The sequence below is a fragment of the Salmo trutta genome, chromosome 36 (assembly GCF_901001165.1).
Source record: "Salmo trutta chromosome 36, fSalTru1.1, whole genome shotgun sequence".
NCBI lineage: Eukaryota > Metazoa > Chordata > Actinopteri > Salmoniformes > Salmonidae > Salmo > Salmo trutta.
This window is the reverse complement of record NC_042992.1, coordinates 37,545,891-37,566,867: the sequence shown is the minus strand read 5'-3', so window position 1 is coordinate 37,566,867 and position 20,977 is coordinate 37,545,891. Positions and strand designations below refer to the sequence as shown.

The 20,977-nt window shown below is 42.7% G+C and overlaps 1 protein-coding gene and 1 long non-coding RNA gene across 4 annotated transcripts in view; both read right to left on the bottom strand.

Annotated features, from left to right (window-relative positions):
* The window catches only part of LOC115176034 (oxysterol-binding protein-related protein 10), a 92,406-nt gene extending 77,716 nt beyond the window's left edge, over window positions 1-14,690 (bottom strand). For 2 of the 3 annotated variants that reach the window (XM_029735766.1, XM_029735767.1), the window contains exons 1-2: window positions 14,108-14,688; window positions 586-761 (exon numbers count right to left, since the gene is read on the bottom strand). In XM_029735766.1, the coding sequence (XP_029591626.1) occupies window positions 586-761; window positions 14,108-14,373 (442 nt within the window). In that variant the 5' untranslated portion in view covers window positions 14,374-14,688. Of the gene's footprint in view, window positions 1-585; window positions 762-14,107 lie in introns of all 3 variants that reach the window. The other variant, XM_029735765.1, reaches the window with a different exon arrangement.
* LOC115176035 (uncharacterized) lies at window positions 8,885-9,366 on the bottom strand. Its single transcript, XR_003872142.1, has 2 exons — window positions 9,331-9,366; window positions 8,885-9,018 (listed from the first exon to the last, which is right to left on the bottom strand). It is a non-coding gene; the product is annotated as an uncharacterized LOC115176035 (long non-coding RNA).
* Window positions 14,691-20,977: the final 6,287 nt, after the last annotated feature.

The following is a 20,977-nucleotide window of genomic DNA, read 5'->3' as shown; positions in this document are numbered from 1 at the left end:
TTACATACAGCAGGTTTTTAAAAAGGATCAAAAGAGTTTGGTCTACTTCGTCTTTTCATTTTTGCAAGGAAAGAAATATTGCGGTACTGGTATCATCCCACCCCTACTTCCGACAGAGCGAGCCTGTAGCATAGTGACCGGTTTAAACCCAACGGACCTAGGCCTCAACCATAGCTCATAGAGGGGAGTGTCCCTTTTGACAGGAAGTATCGACCAGTACAGTTACCCTGTTCAAACTTTCAGCAATGCGACAAGGCAGCTTATATAGAATACCCGTGTAGCCCACTCGTGCTAGCTCCTGTCAAGTGTGGGAAATGGAGTTGGCAAAATGAAAGTTAGTAATGTGACTCATGAAATATTCATGAAGCTAAGTTACAACATCACAGGTTCAATTTCATTATACACTTTTCCAAAACAAAGACTGGGTTGTTGGGAATGTTTTTCCCCCAGTGCACAATTTAAGCTGCTAAAGTGGTATCACTATATCGCGCAACCGCAAAACACCCACAAGGCAATGCAATCTTCCCACTGTCCCCATGGAATCTCCCTGAATACCCAATCTCTGACTAATAAGGGTTAGTGTACCTCTGAGCTTGTAAAGCTCGCCATTGAATGAGTTGACGATAAACATGTGTGGTGCCTCATCACTCTGGACAACCGATGCACCAATCAGAGGCAGGGAACCCCTGGGCTTCTGGCTCTTGCCATGTTCATGTACAAAGTACTGCAGCTGTCCCAGCTCTGGATCCAGCACAAAGTACCTGTATGAGAGGGTGAGAGAAAGGGAGGGGTAGTAAAATAGAAGAACAAAAAGAGCGGAAGAGAAACATTTATATGATCATTTATTTGTATGTCCTCATCATTGTTTAAAACTTATTCTATTGCTTTAGCAGTAATTGCAACAGCTAAGTAATACAGTGATGATCGAGAGAGCACACATACAGGATGGGTGAAATCCACCACTAAAATTTCTCTCACCTTTCATGCAAAAAGCCTGCCAGATTTACAGGAGCTCTTCATTATAGAAGCTTCAGCCACATTACTGAGCTTATTAAGAAGTGACATCAACACCTACCCACCAACTAAATCTCAAACTACCCAAGTAGCCATTAGAGTGTATAGGTACCATGAGTGGAGCAGCTGGAGCCCACAGCTCGCGGACTGAACATTTCACACAATTAGACAGGTTTGTAACCTTTGTGATTAATAAATGCCTCCTAGCTTAGGCCTAATTGAAATACAGTCAGAGCCTGCGAGTCTGCAATATGACACACACAGAGCAAGTAAAGGACACACACACACACCCTGACTATGGGACATAGCCTATTGGATTGATTTGTCACAAAGCATTCATGACATAGATAGCGTGTCACCCTGTTTGGTTGGCTTTTCATTGTACGGCCATCTAAACCCGGAAGTGTTGTTAACCGGAAATTCTTGCTGCCGATCAATCGTCTCGTTCCATGCGCTATTAGAGAAGCAGCTCTATTGACCAATTGACCGGGCTTTGGAACAAGCCGAGCGAGCACTTACTTACAGGTCAATACAACCCACAGACAAAAAAACAACACAATCCTCCACACTGCCACTACCGAGAACGTCATCATAGACCGTTTTTACATTGACGACGGCAAAGGGATATTTTCGAGAGGCATCGATTCTCGAGAGACAATACCGTTGTGTAAACTAGAAAAAAAATGGCGTGTCGAGGGTTGCGCACGGCACTGGCCCAACAATTGCCCCCCTTTGAGCGTGGCAGTGTAATCAGAATTGTCTCGTTGAGCTGAACACTACTACAGTATAAATGGTAATAGCAGAGCAATGGTTTTTTTATACAGCTGAAATGTTTTTGATTGTATGATCTACTAATAGAATAGGTTTTTTTCAATTTGTAACATTGCGTGATGATTTCTGAGGTGGCACCACACGTCCCAGAGTGGTGAGGGGAAATAGCTTTGCTGGGGCCCAGAGTTTTTCCCTGATCTGATAGGCTAACTTCACCAGGTAAAACTCTGAACCATAGTGGTATGGTAGGTCATAGTAATACGTCAACCAGTTATTATTCTTTTTAAATAACGGTTTTATATGGGCTATGGTGGGCCCAGATTCTTTCTAATCAGATCAAATGGTTAAAAACAATCCTGGAAAAAGTTCTGGCCCTAAGGAGGATGAAAACAAAGTCCTGTCAAACAAATCATGAGACGAACCAATCAAAAAAGCAGTACTTTGTCCCTCTTTTTAACACTTGTGTCAATATTTTCTATTAAACCTAACCTGCTGTGCTGATCTCTGCAACATGGATAGATGGAAATCGCCACACAATGCTACAAGAAACAAACAGTGTACAAAACATTAACACCTTCTTAATATCGAGTTGTGCGCCCTCATTCGTCATACATTTGGATAAAATGGATAAATAATGCCATTTTAACACCATCTTTATATCTCTAAACATAATACTATAGGAGAAACTGTGTAAAGCACTAACTGCAAGCTCAAGTCATGTTAAATAAACCAAAAATCTAGACAAAGCACACTAATTGGACCGAGTGTTCGCTCTACTACACCGGCTCTGACGCTCGTCAGATGTTGCAGGGCTTGCAAACTATTACGGATTACAAAAGGAAATCCAGCTGCAAGCTGTCCAGTGACGTGAGCCTAACAGATCAGCTAAATACCTCCTATACTCGCGTCAAAGAAAGCAGCACTGAACCATGCATGAGAGCACCAGCTGTTCCGGACGACTGTGTGATCACGCTCGCCATAGCCAATGTGAGAAAGACCTTTAAAACAGGTTAACATTCACAAGGCAGCAGAGCCAGATGGATTACCAGGACATGTACTCAGAGCATGCACTGACCAGCTGGCAAGTGTCTTCACTGACATTTTTAACCTCTCCCCGACCCAGTCTGTAATACATACGTTTCAAGGAGACCATCATAGTCCCTGTGCCCAAGAACGCCAATGTAACCTGTAAATTACTATTGCCCCTGTAGCACTCACAAATACTTTGAAAGACTGGCCATGGCTCACAACACCATTATCCCAGACACCCTGGACCCACTTCAATTCACATACCGCCCCAATAGAGCCACAGATGATGCAATCTCTACTGCACTCCATACTACCCTTTCCAACTGGACAAAAGGAACACATATGTAAGAATGATGTTCATGGACTACAGCTCAGCACTAAACTAAGGACACAGGGATTAAACATCTCCCTCTGCAACTGGATACTGAACTTCCTAACAGGCCACCAGCAGTATACCAAACTGCATTCCACAGCTGGCTTGCCTCTGAAGCTAAGCAGGGTTGGTCTTGTTCAGTCCCTGGATGGGAGACCAGATGCTGCTGGAAATGGTGTTGGAGGGCCAGTAGAAGGCGCTCCTTGCTCTGGTCTAAAAAAATATATAATTCCCCAGTGCAATGTGTAGGGTGCCGTCTTTCAGATGGGACATTAAACAGTGTCCTGACTCTGTGGTCACTAAAGATCCCATGGCACTTATCCCGGAGTCCTGGCTAAAGTCCCAATTTGACCCTCATACCATCATGGCCACCTAATCATCCGCAGCTTCCAATTGACTCATTCATCCCCCCGCCTCTCACTTGTAACTATTCCCAAGGTCGTTGCTGTAAATGAGAATGTGTTCAGTCAACTGACCAGGTTAAATAAAATAAAACTGGTGAGGGTGGGCAACAACACATCTGATCCTCAACACGGGGACCCCTCAGGTGTGTGTGCTTATGCCGCGTTCAAAACAACTTGGAAGTCAAATCATGACGTCAGTGATCCTAAGGTTGGAAAGTCGGAGCTCTACAAAGAGAACCGAGTTGGAATTCTGAGTTGGATGACCGTTCAAATAGATTTTTCCCCAGTCTGAGCTAGTTTTTTGTCCAAAGTTCCCAGTTGTTTTCAACACGGTATAAGTCCCCTCCTGTACCCCTTGTTCACCCATGACTCAACATGGCTGTAGTGGAGCGGGTCAAGAGCTTAAAGTTCCTCTGTGTCCACATCACTAAGGACCTATCATGGTCCAAACACACCAAGACGGTCAAGAAGAGGGCAAGACAACACCTCTTCCCACTCAGGAGGCTGAAAAGATTTTTGCATGGGCCCTCAGATCCTCAAAAGGTTCTGCAGCTGCACCATTGAGAGCATCTTGAATGGCTGCATCACTGTTTGGTATGGCAACTGCTTGGCATCCGACCGCAAAGCACTACAGAGGGTAGTGCGTATGGCCCAATACATCACTGGGGCCGAGCTCCCTGCCACCCAGGACCTCTATACCAGGTGGTGTCAGAGGAAGGCCCAAACAATTGTCAAAAGACTCCAGCCACCCAAGTGATAGATTGTTCGCTCTGCCGCCACACGGCAAGCATTACCGGAGCGCCAAGTTTGGGACCAAAAGGCTCCTGAACAGCTTCTACCCCCAAGCCAGAAGACTGCTGAACAGCTCATCAACTTGTAATGGTTTTGACTTGAATTGAGGTTATGGCTGGTTAGGGGTGGCAAGTATGTCATGCCTACCAGAGAAAAGTTGATTTCTCCTTTTGTTTCTGAGTTGGTCTCGTTTGTCAGTCAAGTCTACACCAATGCAAAAGGACTTATGTAAAAGTAACCGCTGTAAAATATGCTTTGCATAAACGCTTAAACATAGAAAGAAATAACTTCAAAAACAACTGTTCTTTTGCGTTGGTTGTATTACGAAAATAAATGACCACACAAATAATAAATGTCGCAACACAGTCTCAAAATAATAACAACTTAGGTTCACTTGTAATTGTCCTGTACCTCGGGCAAAAGAAATATTGTCCGGACAGGTAAATGATTGAGTGAAATCCAGGTAATCTCAGTCATGCAATTGTCCCAAATAAACAGTGAGTAAAACAAGTAGCGTACCAAACCCAGCACCATAAACACTCCCGGACACAATACAAATGATTAGGATTCACAATAGACCTACTGTAACAACTTGGTGTAAAACATACACAACACGGTGGAAACCACAAGGAAAACTAATTCAATTCTGTATGGTGAAAGTTGTCAGTCAGTCGGGTCCATCAGTTGGACTCCAGCTGAGAAAAAAAACAGCACCCAGACCAGGCTTTGATCAATGGAACTCTGCATCCTGCACAGCGCACCGTTCCAATTGGTACATTTGCAGAGATATGATTCATCGCACACACACGGGAGACTTAAATAGAACCTCCTTATATAACCCAAATCCTCCATATTACGCTCAGATCATAACCAGCCCAGCCATAGCATAGTTACTGAATGGTGTCCGAGTGTTCAGAAGAACAGAATCCTTATTATGAAATGTGTCCTGTGAGAAGACACCAATTTTAGAGGAAAAGATATCCTCCTCTCTGCAACACGTGTGATACATCATGAAGACCTGAATGTGACCAGGACATTGGTTTTACAAAGTATAGTAATATTATAGTGACTACAGCCAGGTAACCTTGCTGCCAATGTAGTTAAACGTGACAGAATAAGTGTCTGAAATGTCCTTGCGACCATTTCCCCCCCCACATATTTCAAATAAAAAAAAATGTGAAGCACTGAGTTAAATGTGAAAGTGCAGCATCATATGCAAAAAAAAAACATTTGTTCATCTGGGTTGTTTTTAAATGATTTCTCCTCAGGTCTGTGCCGTCCCATTGGAAACCAGCCTCGAGTTTTGCTAAACTGACGACTAGTTCAAAGAAGAACACTTTTTGAGTTGTGGTAAAACAGTAACCCTGAAAAAGGTTGGTTTACCACACATTACAAAGCGGATACTTAAGTCCAAGTTCTACAACAGACTCAATAGCTTAGCTTCCAGCCCACAGTATGCATTTGATAACAAACTTTATTGGATGGCACCCCGCATCCCACAATCAGCCATCTTTTCAATTGAAGTTGCAAGTAATGAGGCCCATGTGATGTGGGAGGTAATTCAGTGTCTCTCTCTGTGGGTAACAGCCCAGTTTCTCAGAAAGCTTTCGTCTGATCATTGGGGCCTAAGAGACTGGGGAGCCGTAATGGAGGGGTAACCCATTAATCCTAATGCACATGCAGCCTCTCTCTCAAGGTGACAGTGTGTTGCACAATTGGAGGACCTAGTTAAGGGATGGGCAACTTTGTTGGGGGTGGGGGCCACAAAACTAATCTGAACTTATGAGGGACCGCAGGTCTGCGTACCCACACACAAATTGATCAGAAATACATTGTTAATGTTGTAAATGACTATTGTAGCTGGAAACGGCAGATTTTTTATGGAATATCTACATAGGCGTACAGAGGCCCATTATCAGCAACCATCACTCCTGTGTTCCAATGGTACGTTGTGTTAGCTAATCCAAGTTTATCATTTTAAAAAGTCTAATTGATCATTAGAAAACCCTTTTGCAATTATATTAGCACAGCTGAAAACTGTTGTTCTGATTAAAGAATGAATAGTCATTTATAACATTAACAATGTCTACACTGTATTTCTGATCAATTTTATGTTATTTTTAATGGACAATTATTTTAGCTTTTCCTTCAAAATAAGGAAATTTCTAAGTGACCCCAAACATTTCAACGTTACATATACACATACACATATATATACACATATATATACATACACACACACACACACACACACACACACACACACACACACACACATATATATATATATATATATACACACATATACACACACACACACACATATATATATATATATTAAATAATTGTACATTTCGTGCAATTCAACACTTTTTGCCATGGCGTGCAGAGAAAATGTTGCCGTTTTAAAGCAAGCGTGCTGCAATTCTACACACTTTGCAATGGAGCGGAGAGGAAAATTTGCTGTTTTACAGCAAATGTCCTGCAAATATACACATTTTTCCATAAGGTGGAGAGAAATGTTTGCAGTTTGACTAACAAAATCAATGAGGGCCCACCGGTCGGTAATTCGACCATGATAAAAAGTTTAGCTGGCCGCTAAACTAACTTAGCAATCTAAAAAATGTTAGCTGACATGGGCTAATTGACTGACATAAGAGAAAAACTGCTACTGCATAACCAAATTTCAAAATTGCACCTCACGTATTCTACCTCACATTAGTAAGTTGAAACCCTGACAGAGTTTCCAAGGGCTGCTAGTTTCACTGAAATATGTGCATACGTGTGAGACAAACACATGAAAACTAAGTATTCAGTACAATACACCTACAAAAATTCAATAGCAAATCGACATTAACATGATCACCGACACACAACGCTATCTTGGCAAAGACCCACTCTCAGTGAAGCACACAGCATAGCCAAGTACAATGTTAATGCTCTTTCACAAATAGAAACAAGGATGTGATTGACAGACCTAGTATTACAGCAACACAGTCTCCCAATGACAGACTGCCTCTTGTGTATTCTATGCCATTTTTTAACCGAGGCATGGTAGGCTTGCTGGTGGAAAACATGTCAAAAGGACATTTTCTTGCAACGGCATACTTTGGAAGTTCTATTTTCGGCTTGCCCAATTTTTTGCCCAAAACGTCACACAAACTAGATCCAACCATCTTTAAAACTGCAATTTAAGGCCATGAGATCTGTGGTGAAGGGAAAATACATTGCTGGCTTTTCAAGCCTATAGCCAGTGTTACATGTACTGTTACAGTATGTTTTACTTGGTCCATTATGACACATCAAATAATGTCAAGAATAAGAGGGCTATACTAGCAGAAAAGAGTTGAAGTGGCACTCACCGCAACACAATAACACATCAGGAAAAGCTTTCAACTTCGTTGCTCTCATTATTTACAAGTAGCAGCCAGGTAGGCACACCACTGCTATGATTCAGGTAGGTTCAATAGGCTAGCATTATTTTCCTTTGACGGAAGAAAACAAAATGATACAGATAATTGGAGTTTTGGAATGGGATTTCATATGATCTTCAGCTGCTGCTCACTGTAGCTTACCAGTCTTATTTCCATGTACACATTTCCATGTGCCCTCAGACATGGCAACAACCCAGATCAATGAACCAAAACAAATTTAAAACTTGAAAGCCAAGACACCCAGCGTCCAGCACTCTTTAAATTCAATATGGGACAGTTACCACGAACTCCAAATAACCAATTTGGAAATAAAGAAGTATTTTGTTCTTGTGGAAGAATCATCTTGAAACCCAACTCCTCATGGAGTTATACACTGCTTGATGTGTAGTACAAGCTAACCGTTTGAAAGCGGTAGAGAATGTGTGCGTATATGCATCTCACTCAGGTTGTGGTGAGAAAGGTCACATACCCTTCAAACACCTTTGGTTTTGAATCAATAACCACTATGAATCAATAACCACTCACCTCAATCTAAAGCACACCACATGTGCCAGCCCAAGTACCCGGCAGTCCTCATACGCTACACTGTTCCAGTGTATGAGCCCAGGACTGGGAGTCTGGTACACACGCGTCACTGTATAGGGGCAGCTCAGCCAGGCTGGTGCATTTGGAGGTGGGCTGGGGACAGGAGGCCTGGAAGAGCAGCCATCCTAGCTGGGTGTTTGGGGATGTCCCCCCAAATTACATCCTTTTTCCTATGTAGTGCACTACTTATGACTAGGGAATAAGATGCCATTTGAAAACAGCCGCTATGTCAAATCCCCTGCTGCTCTGTTCTCCTCTACCAGCTTCCCACTCTCTCTGACCTCTTTTGCCAACCATACAGTACAGCATATACGTGTTCTAGCACACTGCTGTCCCTCAGCTCATCTCTGCAGCCCTATAGATACAGTGGGCCACACTGCACAGTGATATTTCACCATGAATAATACCAGGATTCCCTGTTTACAACTGTTGGGAGTGTAAAGTCCCACAGAAAAAAAAATACTAGTTTGTCATACTGGCCATTTTTTATTGTGAATTTGATGTATGAAACAGAATCCCTTTTGGTTTTCTTTTTGTCTAGAAGTGTGGCCAATTAGGCACTATGACCATAAACCTTTTCTCTGTCATGATGACTTCTCTGTCCAGAAACAGACGCCTCACAAGTTCTCAACTGGCAGCTTCATTAAACAGTACCCGCAAAACACCAGTCTCAAAGTCAACAGTGAAGAGGCCACTCCGGGATGCTGGCCTTCAAGGCAGAGTTCCTCTGTCCAGTGTGTGTTATTTTGCCCATCTTAATCTTTTATTTTTATTGGCCAGTCTGAGATATAGCTTTTTCTTGGAAACTCTGCCTAGAAGGCCAGAATCGCCTCTTCACTGTTGACGTTGAGACTGGTGTTTTGCGGGTACTATTTAATGAAGCTGCCAGTTAAGGACTTGCGAGGCGTCTGTTTCTCAAACTAGACACTAATGTACTTGTCCTGTTGCTCAGTTGTGCACCAGGGTCTCCCACTCCTCTTTCTATTCTGGTTAGAGACAGTTTCTTGGCAATTTCTCTCATTGAATAGCCTTAATTTCTCAGAACAAGAATAAACTGACGAGTTTCAGATGAAAGTTCTTTGTTTCTGGACATTTGAGCCTGTAAATCGAACCCACAAATGCTGATGCTCCAGATACTGAACTAGTCTAAAGATGGCCAGTTTTATTGCTTGTAGTAACCATAAAAAACAAAGCAAAATATATACTGTTCAAAAAAATAAAGGGAACACTTAAACAACACATCCTAGATCTGAATGAAAGAAATAATCTTATTAAATACTTTTTTCTTTACATAGTTGAATGTGCTGACAACAAAATCACACAAAAATAATCAACGGAAATCCAATTTATCAACCCATGGAGGTCTGGATTTGGAGTCACACTCAAAATTAAAGTGGAAAACCACACTACAGGCTGATCCAACTTTGATGTAATGTCCTTAAAACAAGCCAAAATGAGGCTCAGTAGTGTGTGTGGCCTCCACGTGCCTGTATGACCTCCCTACAACGCCTGGGCATGCTCCTGATGAGGTGGCGGATGGTCTCCTGAGGGATCTCCTCCCAGACCTGGACTAAAGCATCCGCCAACTCCTGGACAGTCTGTGGTGCAACGTGGCGTTGGTGGATGGAGCGAGACATGATGTCCCAGATGTGCTCAATTGGATTCAGGTCTGGGGAACGGGCGGGCCAGTCCATAGCATCAATGCCTTCCTCTTGCAGGAACTGCTGACACACTCCAGCCACATGAGGTCTAGCATTGTCTTGCATTAGGAGGAACCTAGGGCCAACCGCACCAGCATATGGTCTCACAAGGGTCTGAGGATCTCATCTCGGTACCTAATGGCAGTCAGGCTACCTCTGGCGAGCACATGGAGGGCTGTGCGGCCCCCCAAAGAAATGCCACCCCACACCATGACTGACCCACCGCCAAACCGGTCATGCTGGAGGATGTTGCAGGCAGCAGAACGTTCTCCACGGCGTCTCCAGACTCTGTCACGTCTGTCACGTGTTCGGTGTGACCCTGCTTTCATCTGTGAAGAGCACAGGGCGCCAGTGGCGAATTTGCTAATCTTGGTGTTCTCTGGCAAATGCCAAACGTCCTGCACGGTGTTGGGCTGTAAGCACAACCCCCAACTGTGGATGTCGGGCCCTCATACCACCCTCATGGAGTCTGTTTCTGACCGTTTGAACAGACACATGCACATTTGTGGCCTGCTGGAGGTCATTTTGCAGGGCTCTGGCAGTGCTTCTCCTGCTCCTCCTTGCAAAGGCGGAGGTAGCGGTCCTGCTGCTGGGTTGTTGCCCTCCTACGGCCTCCTCCACATCTCCTGATGTACTGGCCTGTCTCCTGGTAGCGCCTCCATGCTCTGGACACTACGCTGACAGACACAGCAAACCTTCTTGCCACAGCTCACATTGATGTGCCATCCTGGATGAGCTGCACTACCTGAGCCACTTGTGTGGGTTGTAGACTCCGTCTCATGCTACCACTAGAGTGAAAGCACCGCCAGCATTCAAAAGTGACCAAAACATCAGCCAAGGAGGATTGGAACTGAGAAGTGGTCTGTGGTCCCCACCTGCAGAACCACTCCTTTATTGGGGGTGTCTTGCTAATTGCCTATAATTTCCACCTGTTGTCTATTCCATTTGCACAACAGCATGTGAAATTTATTGTCAATCAGTGTTGCTTCCTAAGTGGACAGTTTGATTTCACAGAAGTGTGATTGACTTGGAGTTACATTGTGTTGTTTAAGTGTTCCCTTTATTTTTTTGAGCAGTGTATTTTATATTTGAGATTTTTCAAAGTAGCCACCCTTTGCCTTGATGACAGCTTTGCACACTCTTGACATTCTCTCAACCAGCTTCATGAGGTAGTCCCCTGGAATGCTTTTCCATGAGTCTTGAAGGAGTTCCCACATATGTGGGGCACATATGCTGAGCTTTTCCTTCACTCTGCAATCCAACTCATCCTAAACCATCTCAATTGGGTTTAGGTTGGGTGATTGTGGAGGCCAGGTCATCTGATGCAGCCCTCCATCACGCTCCTTCTTGGTCAAACAGTCCTTACACAGCCTGGAGGTGTATTTTGGGTCATTGTCCTGTTGAAAAACAAATGATAGTCCCACTAAGCCCAAACCAGATGGGATGGCGTATCGCTGCAGAATTCTGTGATAGAATTCAAGTCACACTTAACCAGCATAGCTAAATAAAAATCACTGGCAGTGTCACCATCAAAGCACCCCCACACCATCACACCTCCTCCTCCATGCTTCACGGCGGGAACCGCACGTGTGGAGATCATCCGTTCACCTACTCTGCGTCTCACAAAGGAATCAAAAATCTCAAACTTGGTCTCATCAGACCAAAGGATAGATTTCCACCGGTCTAATGTCCATTGCATGTTTCTTGGCCCAAGCAAGTCTCTTCTTATTATTTGTGTCCTTTAGTAGTGGTTTCTTTGCAGCAATTTCACCACGAAGGCCTGATTCACACTGTCTCCTCTGAACAGTTGATGTTGAGATGTGTCTGTTACTTGAACTCTGTGAAGCATTTATTTGGGCTGCAATTTCTGAGGCTGGTAACTCCAATAAACTTCTTCTCTGCAGCAGAGGTAACTCTGGGTCTTCCTTTCCTGTGGCGGTCCTCATGAGAGTCAGTTTCATCATAGCGCTATATGGTTTTTGCGACTGCACTTGAAGAAAGTTCTTGAAATTTTCCATATTGACTGACCTTCATGTCTGAAAGTAATGATGGACTGTTGTTTCTCTTTGCTTATTTGAGCTGTTCTTGCCATAACATGGACTTGGTCTTTTACCAAATAGGGCTACCTTGTCCCAACACAACTGATTGTCTCAAACGCATTAAGGAAAGAAATTCTAAAAATGTACTTTTAACAAGGCACACCTGTTAATTGAAATGCATTGAGGGTGACTACCTCATGAAGCTGGTTTAGAGAATGCCAAGAGTGTGCAAAGCTGTCAAGGCAAAGGGTGGCTATTTGAAGAATCTCAAATATAAAATATATTTAGATTTTTTTAACACTTTCTTGGTTACTACATGATTCCATGTGTTATTTCATAGTTTTGATGTCTTCACTATTATTCTACAATGTAGAAAATAATAAAAATAATGAAACCCTTGAATGAGTAGGTGTTCTAAAACTTTTGACCGGTAGTGTACATACATTTTTTGTGTGCCTGTTTCACATGTTATTTTGAAATTAATGTGTGTCACATCAGTTTGCAAACAATGTCAAATAAAATAAAAAATACATTGAGTTAATAAAGCCGCATACAAACATGGTCTCTTTTTTGCTTTCTTGAGTAAGGCAGCTCCAAAATGCAGGTGTTTCAGCCTAGCTCAGTGCTTTCTGTGGTGGGGCAGCCAGCGGAAAATACAGAGCGTAGAGTTTGGTAATGTTCTCTAGTTGCGCCGTGATTGGCTCAGTGTTCGGTCACTCATGGGGACAGTTGTCTTAAAAGCACCATAAATCCAGAGACTGCCAGACTTTGATAAAAGTTTGATGACAAAATTTGTCCATGAAGGACTGTTGCACCACCTTCCTGTTCAAGTGAGCACAGCACAGCAAGGAGAGTCCAAAAATATCTGGTATGCAGCAGCATAAATTATGTAATATGCCAGGGAAATATGTATACTGTAGCTAAGAAAGTAATACTAAGTGTATGTTATGTAGTGAGCTGTTAGTAGCCCATGTGCCTCAACCTCAATTTCGCCTACCATTCTGACTTGGTGGTGAACATTTAGCCTATTTTAGAGAAATGTAAACATCAAATATTGTAAGAGCTTTCATCGTCTGCTTAAATGCCCCCTTTATTTATCCTACGGTTCTGACTTGGTGTACAGGGAGAATACTGTAAGATAGCCAGGTCTAGCAGTGGTAAGGTGTTGGGACTGCTGTTGGGACAGCTTTATGTAGGCCCTAACAGTTTGTGGGCACTGTTTGTCACCGTTATAGTGCAATGAATGTATTGTTTAGTGTTGTGTAGTGGCTTTGCTGGCATGCACCTAAAAAATGTTGGGAGGGGGGGGGGGTTTGCCCCACCAAGATTTACCAACTAAAAATCGCCACTGGTTGTAGAGAAGGCCTGCCCCAGTATCTATGCGTTTGAGATGTTGACTATACACACAGATACTGGGGCAGGGAAGGCCTACAAACGCTAAATCATGCATGAGCAACTTTATTGCTATCCAATATGCACAGGCTCTGTAGCTGGCAAAATTACAATGTTTCAATTTTCTGGTCTATGGGTGCAACCTTGTAGCCTTTGAAACAGTGACACGTTATCACTCCACACACGACTGACCTTTGCAGTGCAAGGTGGAGGAAAAACTAACAGCATGCATGCACCAAGGAACATTACACTTTATGACACTACACCACTGGGCACAGACGTCAGTTCAACGTCTAGTTTTGATTTACATTCGACGGAGTTGTCAACCAATGTGAATTCAACGTTGAACCAACAAACAAAAAAAATCTCACAATGTCATTGGATTTAGGTTAAAAGTTTGATGGAAACCGTGACGAAATGCCCTTACATTGATTACTTTTTGCAAATCCAATCAGTTTTCCACGTCGATTCAATGTCACGTAGATTTATGGGGTTGAAAAGACGTGGAAACAACGTTGATTCAACCAGTTTTTGACCAGTGGGTAAGAACCTCATGATTTAAAGTGCTGCTTACCTGTTCTGCCATCCTTGAATTAAGTTTGTGTATTTGCTCAACACTCCTTCTAACTGACGCTTACATGCTTGCTGAAAATGCATACTGTTTCCCAATAAACCTCCCCGACTCACTCCTCCACCGGCCCCGCTCCCAAGTGAAGCCGAGCCGGGGCTGTGAGAACCAGCTCGTCCGATCTTTCTCGCCGAATTCCCCTTGTCCGACAGCAGTGAACCAGAGTTCGTTTTATTTGTTCCAGAATGCGGACTGCAGATCGTCTTCTCCATACTGACGACGGGACAGACGGAGTCGAGCACAGCAAGGAGATATTTTTGTTGCTAGAACATTGTGGTAAACACAGAATGTATGTCTACTGGCCTAAATCAAAAGGTTAAATATGTAATATTCATGTTTCCCTGGTGATTTGAGCGTCCCTCTCTGCCCAAGATACCAGGCATAATTTCCCGCATGAAGAGCACTGCTGTAGTTCCCTTGCTGCTGCGACGGAATCGCCGTGGCGCTCTAACGTTTACGTTTTGTTGGGGAATCACAGTGAAGACACCCCCTCTCCTGACTCTCTCAGCCAACCCCCTCATATAACAGTCCAATCTTATTACACATCACAACCAAGAACACAGCTCACCATCATCACCATCATCATCATCCCCAAAATAGCTGAATAATATTATTTTCTAGTAATTCCAATCAGCTATACAACTAATTTACGTGGTAGTCATCCATATGATGCAGGCCTAAATAGGCTAAGGAACATTTTATTTTATTTTAGGGGTAGCCTATCTCAATCACAGTAAATTAGGGGCATTCTCAGACATACTGTATCTGACAGTAGGGTTCAAATTAAATAGTAATTTTCCATGAAGAAAAAATTGTGTGACTTGCTTCAGCTCTTTGAAAATATTGTTGTGGTAATGTAAGAAGTTTAAAACGTTGCACTTAATTGAAGCGGTGAAATATAGTCAAAGTAAAAAAATATGAAAATATCTGTCTGGTCTGATTACTTTGACAGACTACTATATCAACCTTATTACTTTGGAGTGTGGAGCAGTTGGATCGCATATTTCAACACAAATAAGACTACTACACTTTTATACACTCTTCTACTAGAATACAGTAAAATTTACTCATGAGGAATTAGAAAAGTTTTAGGCTATCATTTGGAGAGAAATATGATGGTGCCTCTAGTGGAAGAAGTTTGGAAGTTTGTTTTACAGTAGTACATTCGGAAAGTATTCAGACCCCTTCCCTTTTTCCACATTTTGTTACGTTACAGCCTTATTCTAAAATGGATTGAATAATTTTCCCCCCTCATCAATCTACACACAATACCACGTAATGACAAAGCAAAAATAGTTTTTTTTGAAATTGTTTTTGAAAATGTTTTCATAAAACACCTCCTTTGATAGGTTACGATGTTTGCATTAATGATATGTGATTGGTTTAGCGGTTAAGGGGCGGGAAGTAGACTATCTTTCAAAAGGAAAAACTCAGCACGAAAATGGCTCATTTGACGCTGCTGCCACAAGGAGGCGCCTTTCCCCCACTCAATCTGACAGGTTATGACCAGTTTTGACAGCGCCATCATTCAGACCATAGCCCATTTGTCCTTCACATTTAAACGCAAACGTCCTACGCCGATAACAAATACATGGTGATGCATATCTCAACACACAGACCAACATTTTTTTCCAAAAACATGTCTATGATGAAGTATGCCCAACTGTTGTCTGAGAACCTCTTAAAGCATACAGTGCCTTCAGAAAGTATTCACACCATTTGACTTATTTCACATTTTGTTGTGTTACAGCCTGAATTTAAAATAGATTCAATTGACACACGCAATACCCCATAATGTCAAAGTGGAATTGTGTTTTTAGAATTTTTTTCAAATGAATTACAAATGAAAAGCTGCAATGTCTTGAGTCAATAAGGTTGCCCAGGCCGGCGGAGATACAATCTGCGGCAAAATCATTCGCAAGGAGATTCCTGCAAAAATATTATTTGAAGATGGCATGCCTAAATAAGTTCAGGAGTAAAAAATGTGCTTAACAAGTCACATAATAAGTTGCATGGACTCACTCTGTGTGAAATAATAGTGTTTAACATGATTTTTGAATGGTTACCTCATCTCTGTACTCCACACAGTAAGGTCCCTCAGATCTGTAAGGTCCCTCAGTCAAGCAGTGAATTTCAAACACAGATTCAACCACAAAGACCAGGGAGGTTTTCCAATGCCTCACAAAGAAGGGCACCTATTGGTCAAAAAAAGCAGACGTTGAACATCCCTTTGAGCATGGTGAAGTTATTAACTACACTTTGGTTGGTGTATCAATATATCCAGTCAAAGATACAGGCGTCCTTACTAACTCAGTTCTAGAGGAGAGGAAGGAAACCACTCAGGGATTTCAACATGAGGCCTATGGTGACTTTAAAATATACTGCTCAAAAAAATAAAGGGAACACTTAAACAACACAATGTAACTCCAAGTCAATCACACTTCTGTGAAATCAAACTGTCCACTTAGGAAGCAAAACTGATTGACAATACATTTCACATGCTGTTGTGCAAATGGAATAGACAACAGGTGGAAATTATAGGCAATAAGCAAGACACCCCCAATAAAGGAGTGGTTCTGCAGGTGAAGACCACAGACCACTTCTCAGTTCCTATGCTTCCTGGCTGATGTTTTGGTCACTTTTGAATGCTGCCGGTGCTTTCACTCTAGTGGTAGCATGAGACGGAGTCTACAACCCACACAAGTGGCTCAGGTAGTGCAGCTCATCCAGGATGGCACATCAATGTGAGCTGTGGCAAGAAGGTTTGCTGTGTCTGTCAGCGTAGTGTCCAGAGCATGGAGGCGCTACCAGGAGACAGGCCAGTACATCAGGAGATGTGGAGGAGGCCGTAGGAGGGCAACAACCCAGCAGCAGGACCGCTACCTCCGCCTTTGCAAGGAGGAGCAGGAGAAGCACTGCCAGAGCCCTGCAAAATGACCTCCAGCAGGCCACAAATGTGCATGTGTCTGTTCAAATGGTCAGAAACAGACTCCATGAGGGTGGTATGAGGGCCCGACATCCACAGTTGGGGGTTGTGCTTACAGCCCAACACCGTGCAGGACGTTTGGCATTTGCCAGAGAACACCAAGATTGGCAAATTCGCCACTGGCGCCCTGTGCTCTTCACAGATGAAAGCAGGGTCACACCGAACACGTGACAGACGTGACAGAGTCTGGAGACGCCGTGGAGAACGTTCTGCTGCCTGCAACATCCTCCAGCATGACCGGTTTGGCGGTGGGTCAGTCATGGTGTGGGGTGGCATTTCTTTGGGGGGCCGCATAGCCCTCCATGTGCTCGCCAGAGGTAGCCTGACTGCCATTAGGTACCGAGATGAGATCCTCAGACCCCTTGTGAGACCATATGCTGGTGCGGTTGGCCCTGGGTTCCTCCTAATGCAAGACAATGCTAGACCTCATGTGGCTGGAGTGTGTCAGCAGTTCCTGCAAGAGGAAGGCATTGATGCTATGGACTGGCCCGCCCGTTCCCCAGACCTGAATCCCATTGAGCACATCTGGGACATCATGTCTCGCTCCATCCACCAACGCCACGTTGCACCACAGACTGTCCAGGAGTTGGCGGATGCTTTAGTCCAGGTCTGAGAGGAGATCCCTCAGGAGACCATCCGCTACCTCATCAGGAGCATGCCCAGGCGTTGTAGGGAGGTCATACAGGGACGTGGAGGCCACACACACTACTGAGCCTCATTTTGACTTGTTTTAAGGACATTACATCAAAGTTGGATCAGCTTGTAATGTGGTTTTCCACTTTAATTTTGAGTGTGACTCCAAATCCAGACCTCCATGGGCTGATAAATTGGATTTCCATTGATTATTTTTGTGTGATTTTGTTGTCAGCACATTCAACTATGTAAAGAAAAAAGTATTTAATAAGATTATTTCTTTCATTCAGATCTAGGATGTGTTGTTTAAGTGTTCCCTTTATTTTTTTGAGCAGTGTAGTTACTGAGTTTAATGACTTTGATAGGAAAAAAGTGAGGATTGATCAACAACATTCTCGTTACTCCCAGTGGTGACCTGTCATTCAGGGCAGGTGGGGCAGAGTTTTTAGCCCCACCTGTTTGGCTAAAACAAATCTATATATTTTTTCCCAAAAAAATTGTTGCTGCCTGTTTTGTATGTAATTTTGGAATTAATACGTTTCACATATCAGTTTGCAAATTATATATATATACATTTTTTTATCATTGAGTTAATAAAGCCACATACAAACATGGTCTCTTTTTTGCTTTCTTGAATAAGGCAGCTCCAAAATGTAGATGTTTCAGCCTAGCTCAGTGCTTTCTGTGATGGTGGAACAGCCAGTGGTAGATATGGAGCATAGGGGTTGGTAATGTTCTCTAGTTGTGGGTTATTGGCTCAGTGTTCGGTCACTCATGGGGACACTACATCACTGAAAAATCTAAGGGTAGAGCTTAAAAATTCAAGTCCCTTGGGTGATGCCATAGAGTTACATTAGAAGTGCCCATCCAAGATGGCTCAAGGTCATTGGCCACAGATAAAATGACGTCAAATCACGTTATATCTACTGTAGATATTTAATTGGACTGATCATGTCAACATCATACTTTCAAAATCTTAGCTAGCAGTCATCATCGTGAATCAAGTCGACAATCAGTGGCTAACAGCAAGCATTGCAAAGCAATCACTAGCCTGCTATTCAGTGGAGTGGGTGTGTGGTCCAAGTTTGGGTTTAAGGGTGTCTTTTCCAAGCTTTAAAAGGATAAACATTCAACATTGGCCATGCTGTCAATCCAGCATGACATCTGCCACGTTCAAAACAACTGGAAACTCGGAACTGGGAAATCTCAGACTTCAGTGAGTTCAAGACAACAGGGAACAAGCTACGACTGGGAAATACATTTTGAACGGTTATCCAACTAGGAATTCCAAGTCGGGAACTCGGGCCTAAAGATCACTGATGTCATGATTCAACCTTGTTTTTTTCCAATATCCCAGTTGTTTTGAAAGCACTATAAATCCAGAGAATGCCAGAATTTAATGACAATGTTTGATGACAAAATGTGCCCACGAAGGACTGCCGAGCCACTTACCTGTTCAAGTAAGCGCAGCACAACAAGGTGAGTCCAAAAATGTCTTGTATGCTGCTGTATAAATTATGTAATATGCCAGCGAGATATGTATACCGTAGCTAAGAAAGTAATACTGAGTGTATATTGTGTAGTAAGCTGTTAGTAGCCCATGTGCCTCACCTTAATAATTTGGTCCCTTTTCACCTCATAACTTAACCTACTGTTCTGACTTGGTGGTGCACATGTTGCCTATAGCCTGTTTTAGAGAAATGTCATCATTGAATATTGTAAGAGCTTTCATTGTCTGCTTATATGCCCCATATTTATCCTATGGTTCTGACTTGGTGACAGGGAGAATACTGTAAGAACGGCCCATGTTCTGAATTCTGTCGCAGTACATTTAAAAATTGCTGAACAAATATTCATATTAACTTCATCCGTCCTAGTTCGCTCATTAATGTATCAATTGAAATTATGGATTGTCATCCCCTTATGTCATAGTTCGTACAAATCAATGAACGTTAGAAACCACATTTGCTTAAGCAAGTCAGCCATATCAGCTATGTTTTGTTTTAAAGCATTAAATGAGGCTGAATGAACTGTTTCGATGCCAGACAAGGCTCCGCTGATAGCAAGGTGTAGCAGTGGTAAGGTGTTGGGACTGCTGTAAGCCCTAACAGTTTGTGGGCACCGTTTGTCACCGTTATAGTGCAATTAATGTATTGTGTAGTGTTGTGTTGTGTAGTGGCTTTGCTGGCATGCATCTACAAACAATTGTTTACTTTGCCCCACCAAGATTTACAAGCTACAATAGGCACTGGTTACTCCACAATACTAACCTAAATGACAGTGTGAAAAGTAAGATGCTTGTACAGAATACAAATATTCCAAAACATGCATCCTGTTTGCAATAAGGCACTAAAGTAAAACTGCAAAACATTTGGCAAAGAAATGAACTTTATCTACTGAATACAAAGCATTATGTTTGGGGCAAATCCAACACCATACATCACTGAGTACCACTCTTCACATTTTCAAGCATGGTCGTGGCTGCATCATGTTATGGATATGCTTGTCATCAGTAAAGACAAGGGAGTTATTTAGGATAAAAAGACACGGAATAGAGCTAAGCATAGGCAAAATCCTAGAGGAAAACCTGGTTCAGACTGCTTCCAACAGACACTAGGAGACAAATGCACATTTCAACATAAGGCCAAATATACACTTGAGTTGCTTACCAAGATGACATTGAATGTTCCTGAGTTGCCTAGTTACAGTTTTGACTTAAATCGGCATGAAAATCAATGGCAAGACTTCAAAATGGCTGTCTAGCAATTATCAACAACCAACATGACAGGGCTTGAATAATTTTTTAAAGAATAATGTGCAAATATTGTACAATCCAGGTGTGCAAAGCTCTTATAGATGTACTCTCCCACTTTATTTGGAATGGAAGGACCTCGAGTCAAATTGAATGTTTTACACTTACCTTATAAAGCTGGAGGTGTCAGACTACCTCATATGAAAATTTATTTCTGGGCCACACAACCTCGTTCACTTAAACAATAGACAGCAGACTATCCTTGTGCTTGGAGTAGTATTGAATGCATACATGTGATACCCTATGATTTCAAATATATTCACTACTTTGGGTCCAAGGCTGTAAGGGAAAAAAATGACAAATGATTTTCAATTCAATTTGTGCTTGGAAAAATGTACTTCAATTCATGAAATGGAAGAAGCCCATAACGCCAGGCACCCTTATG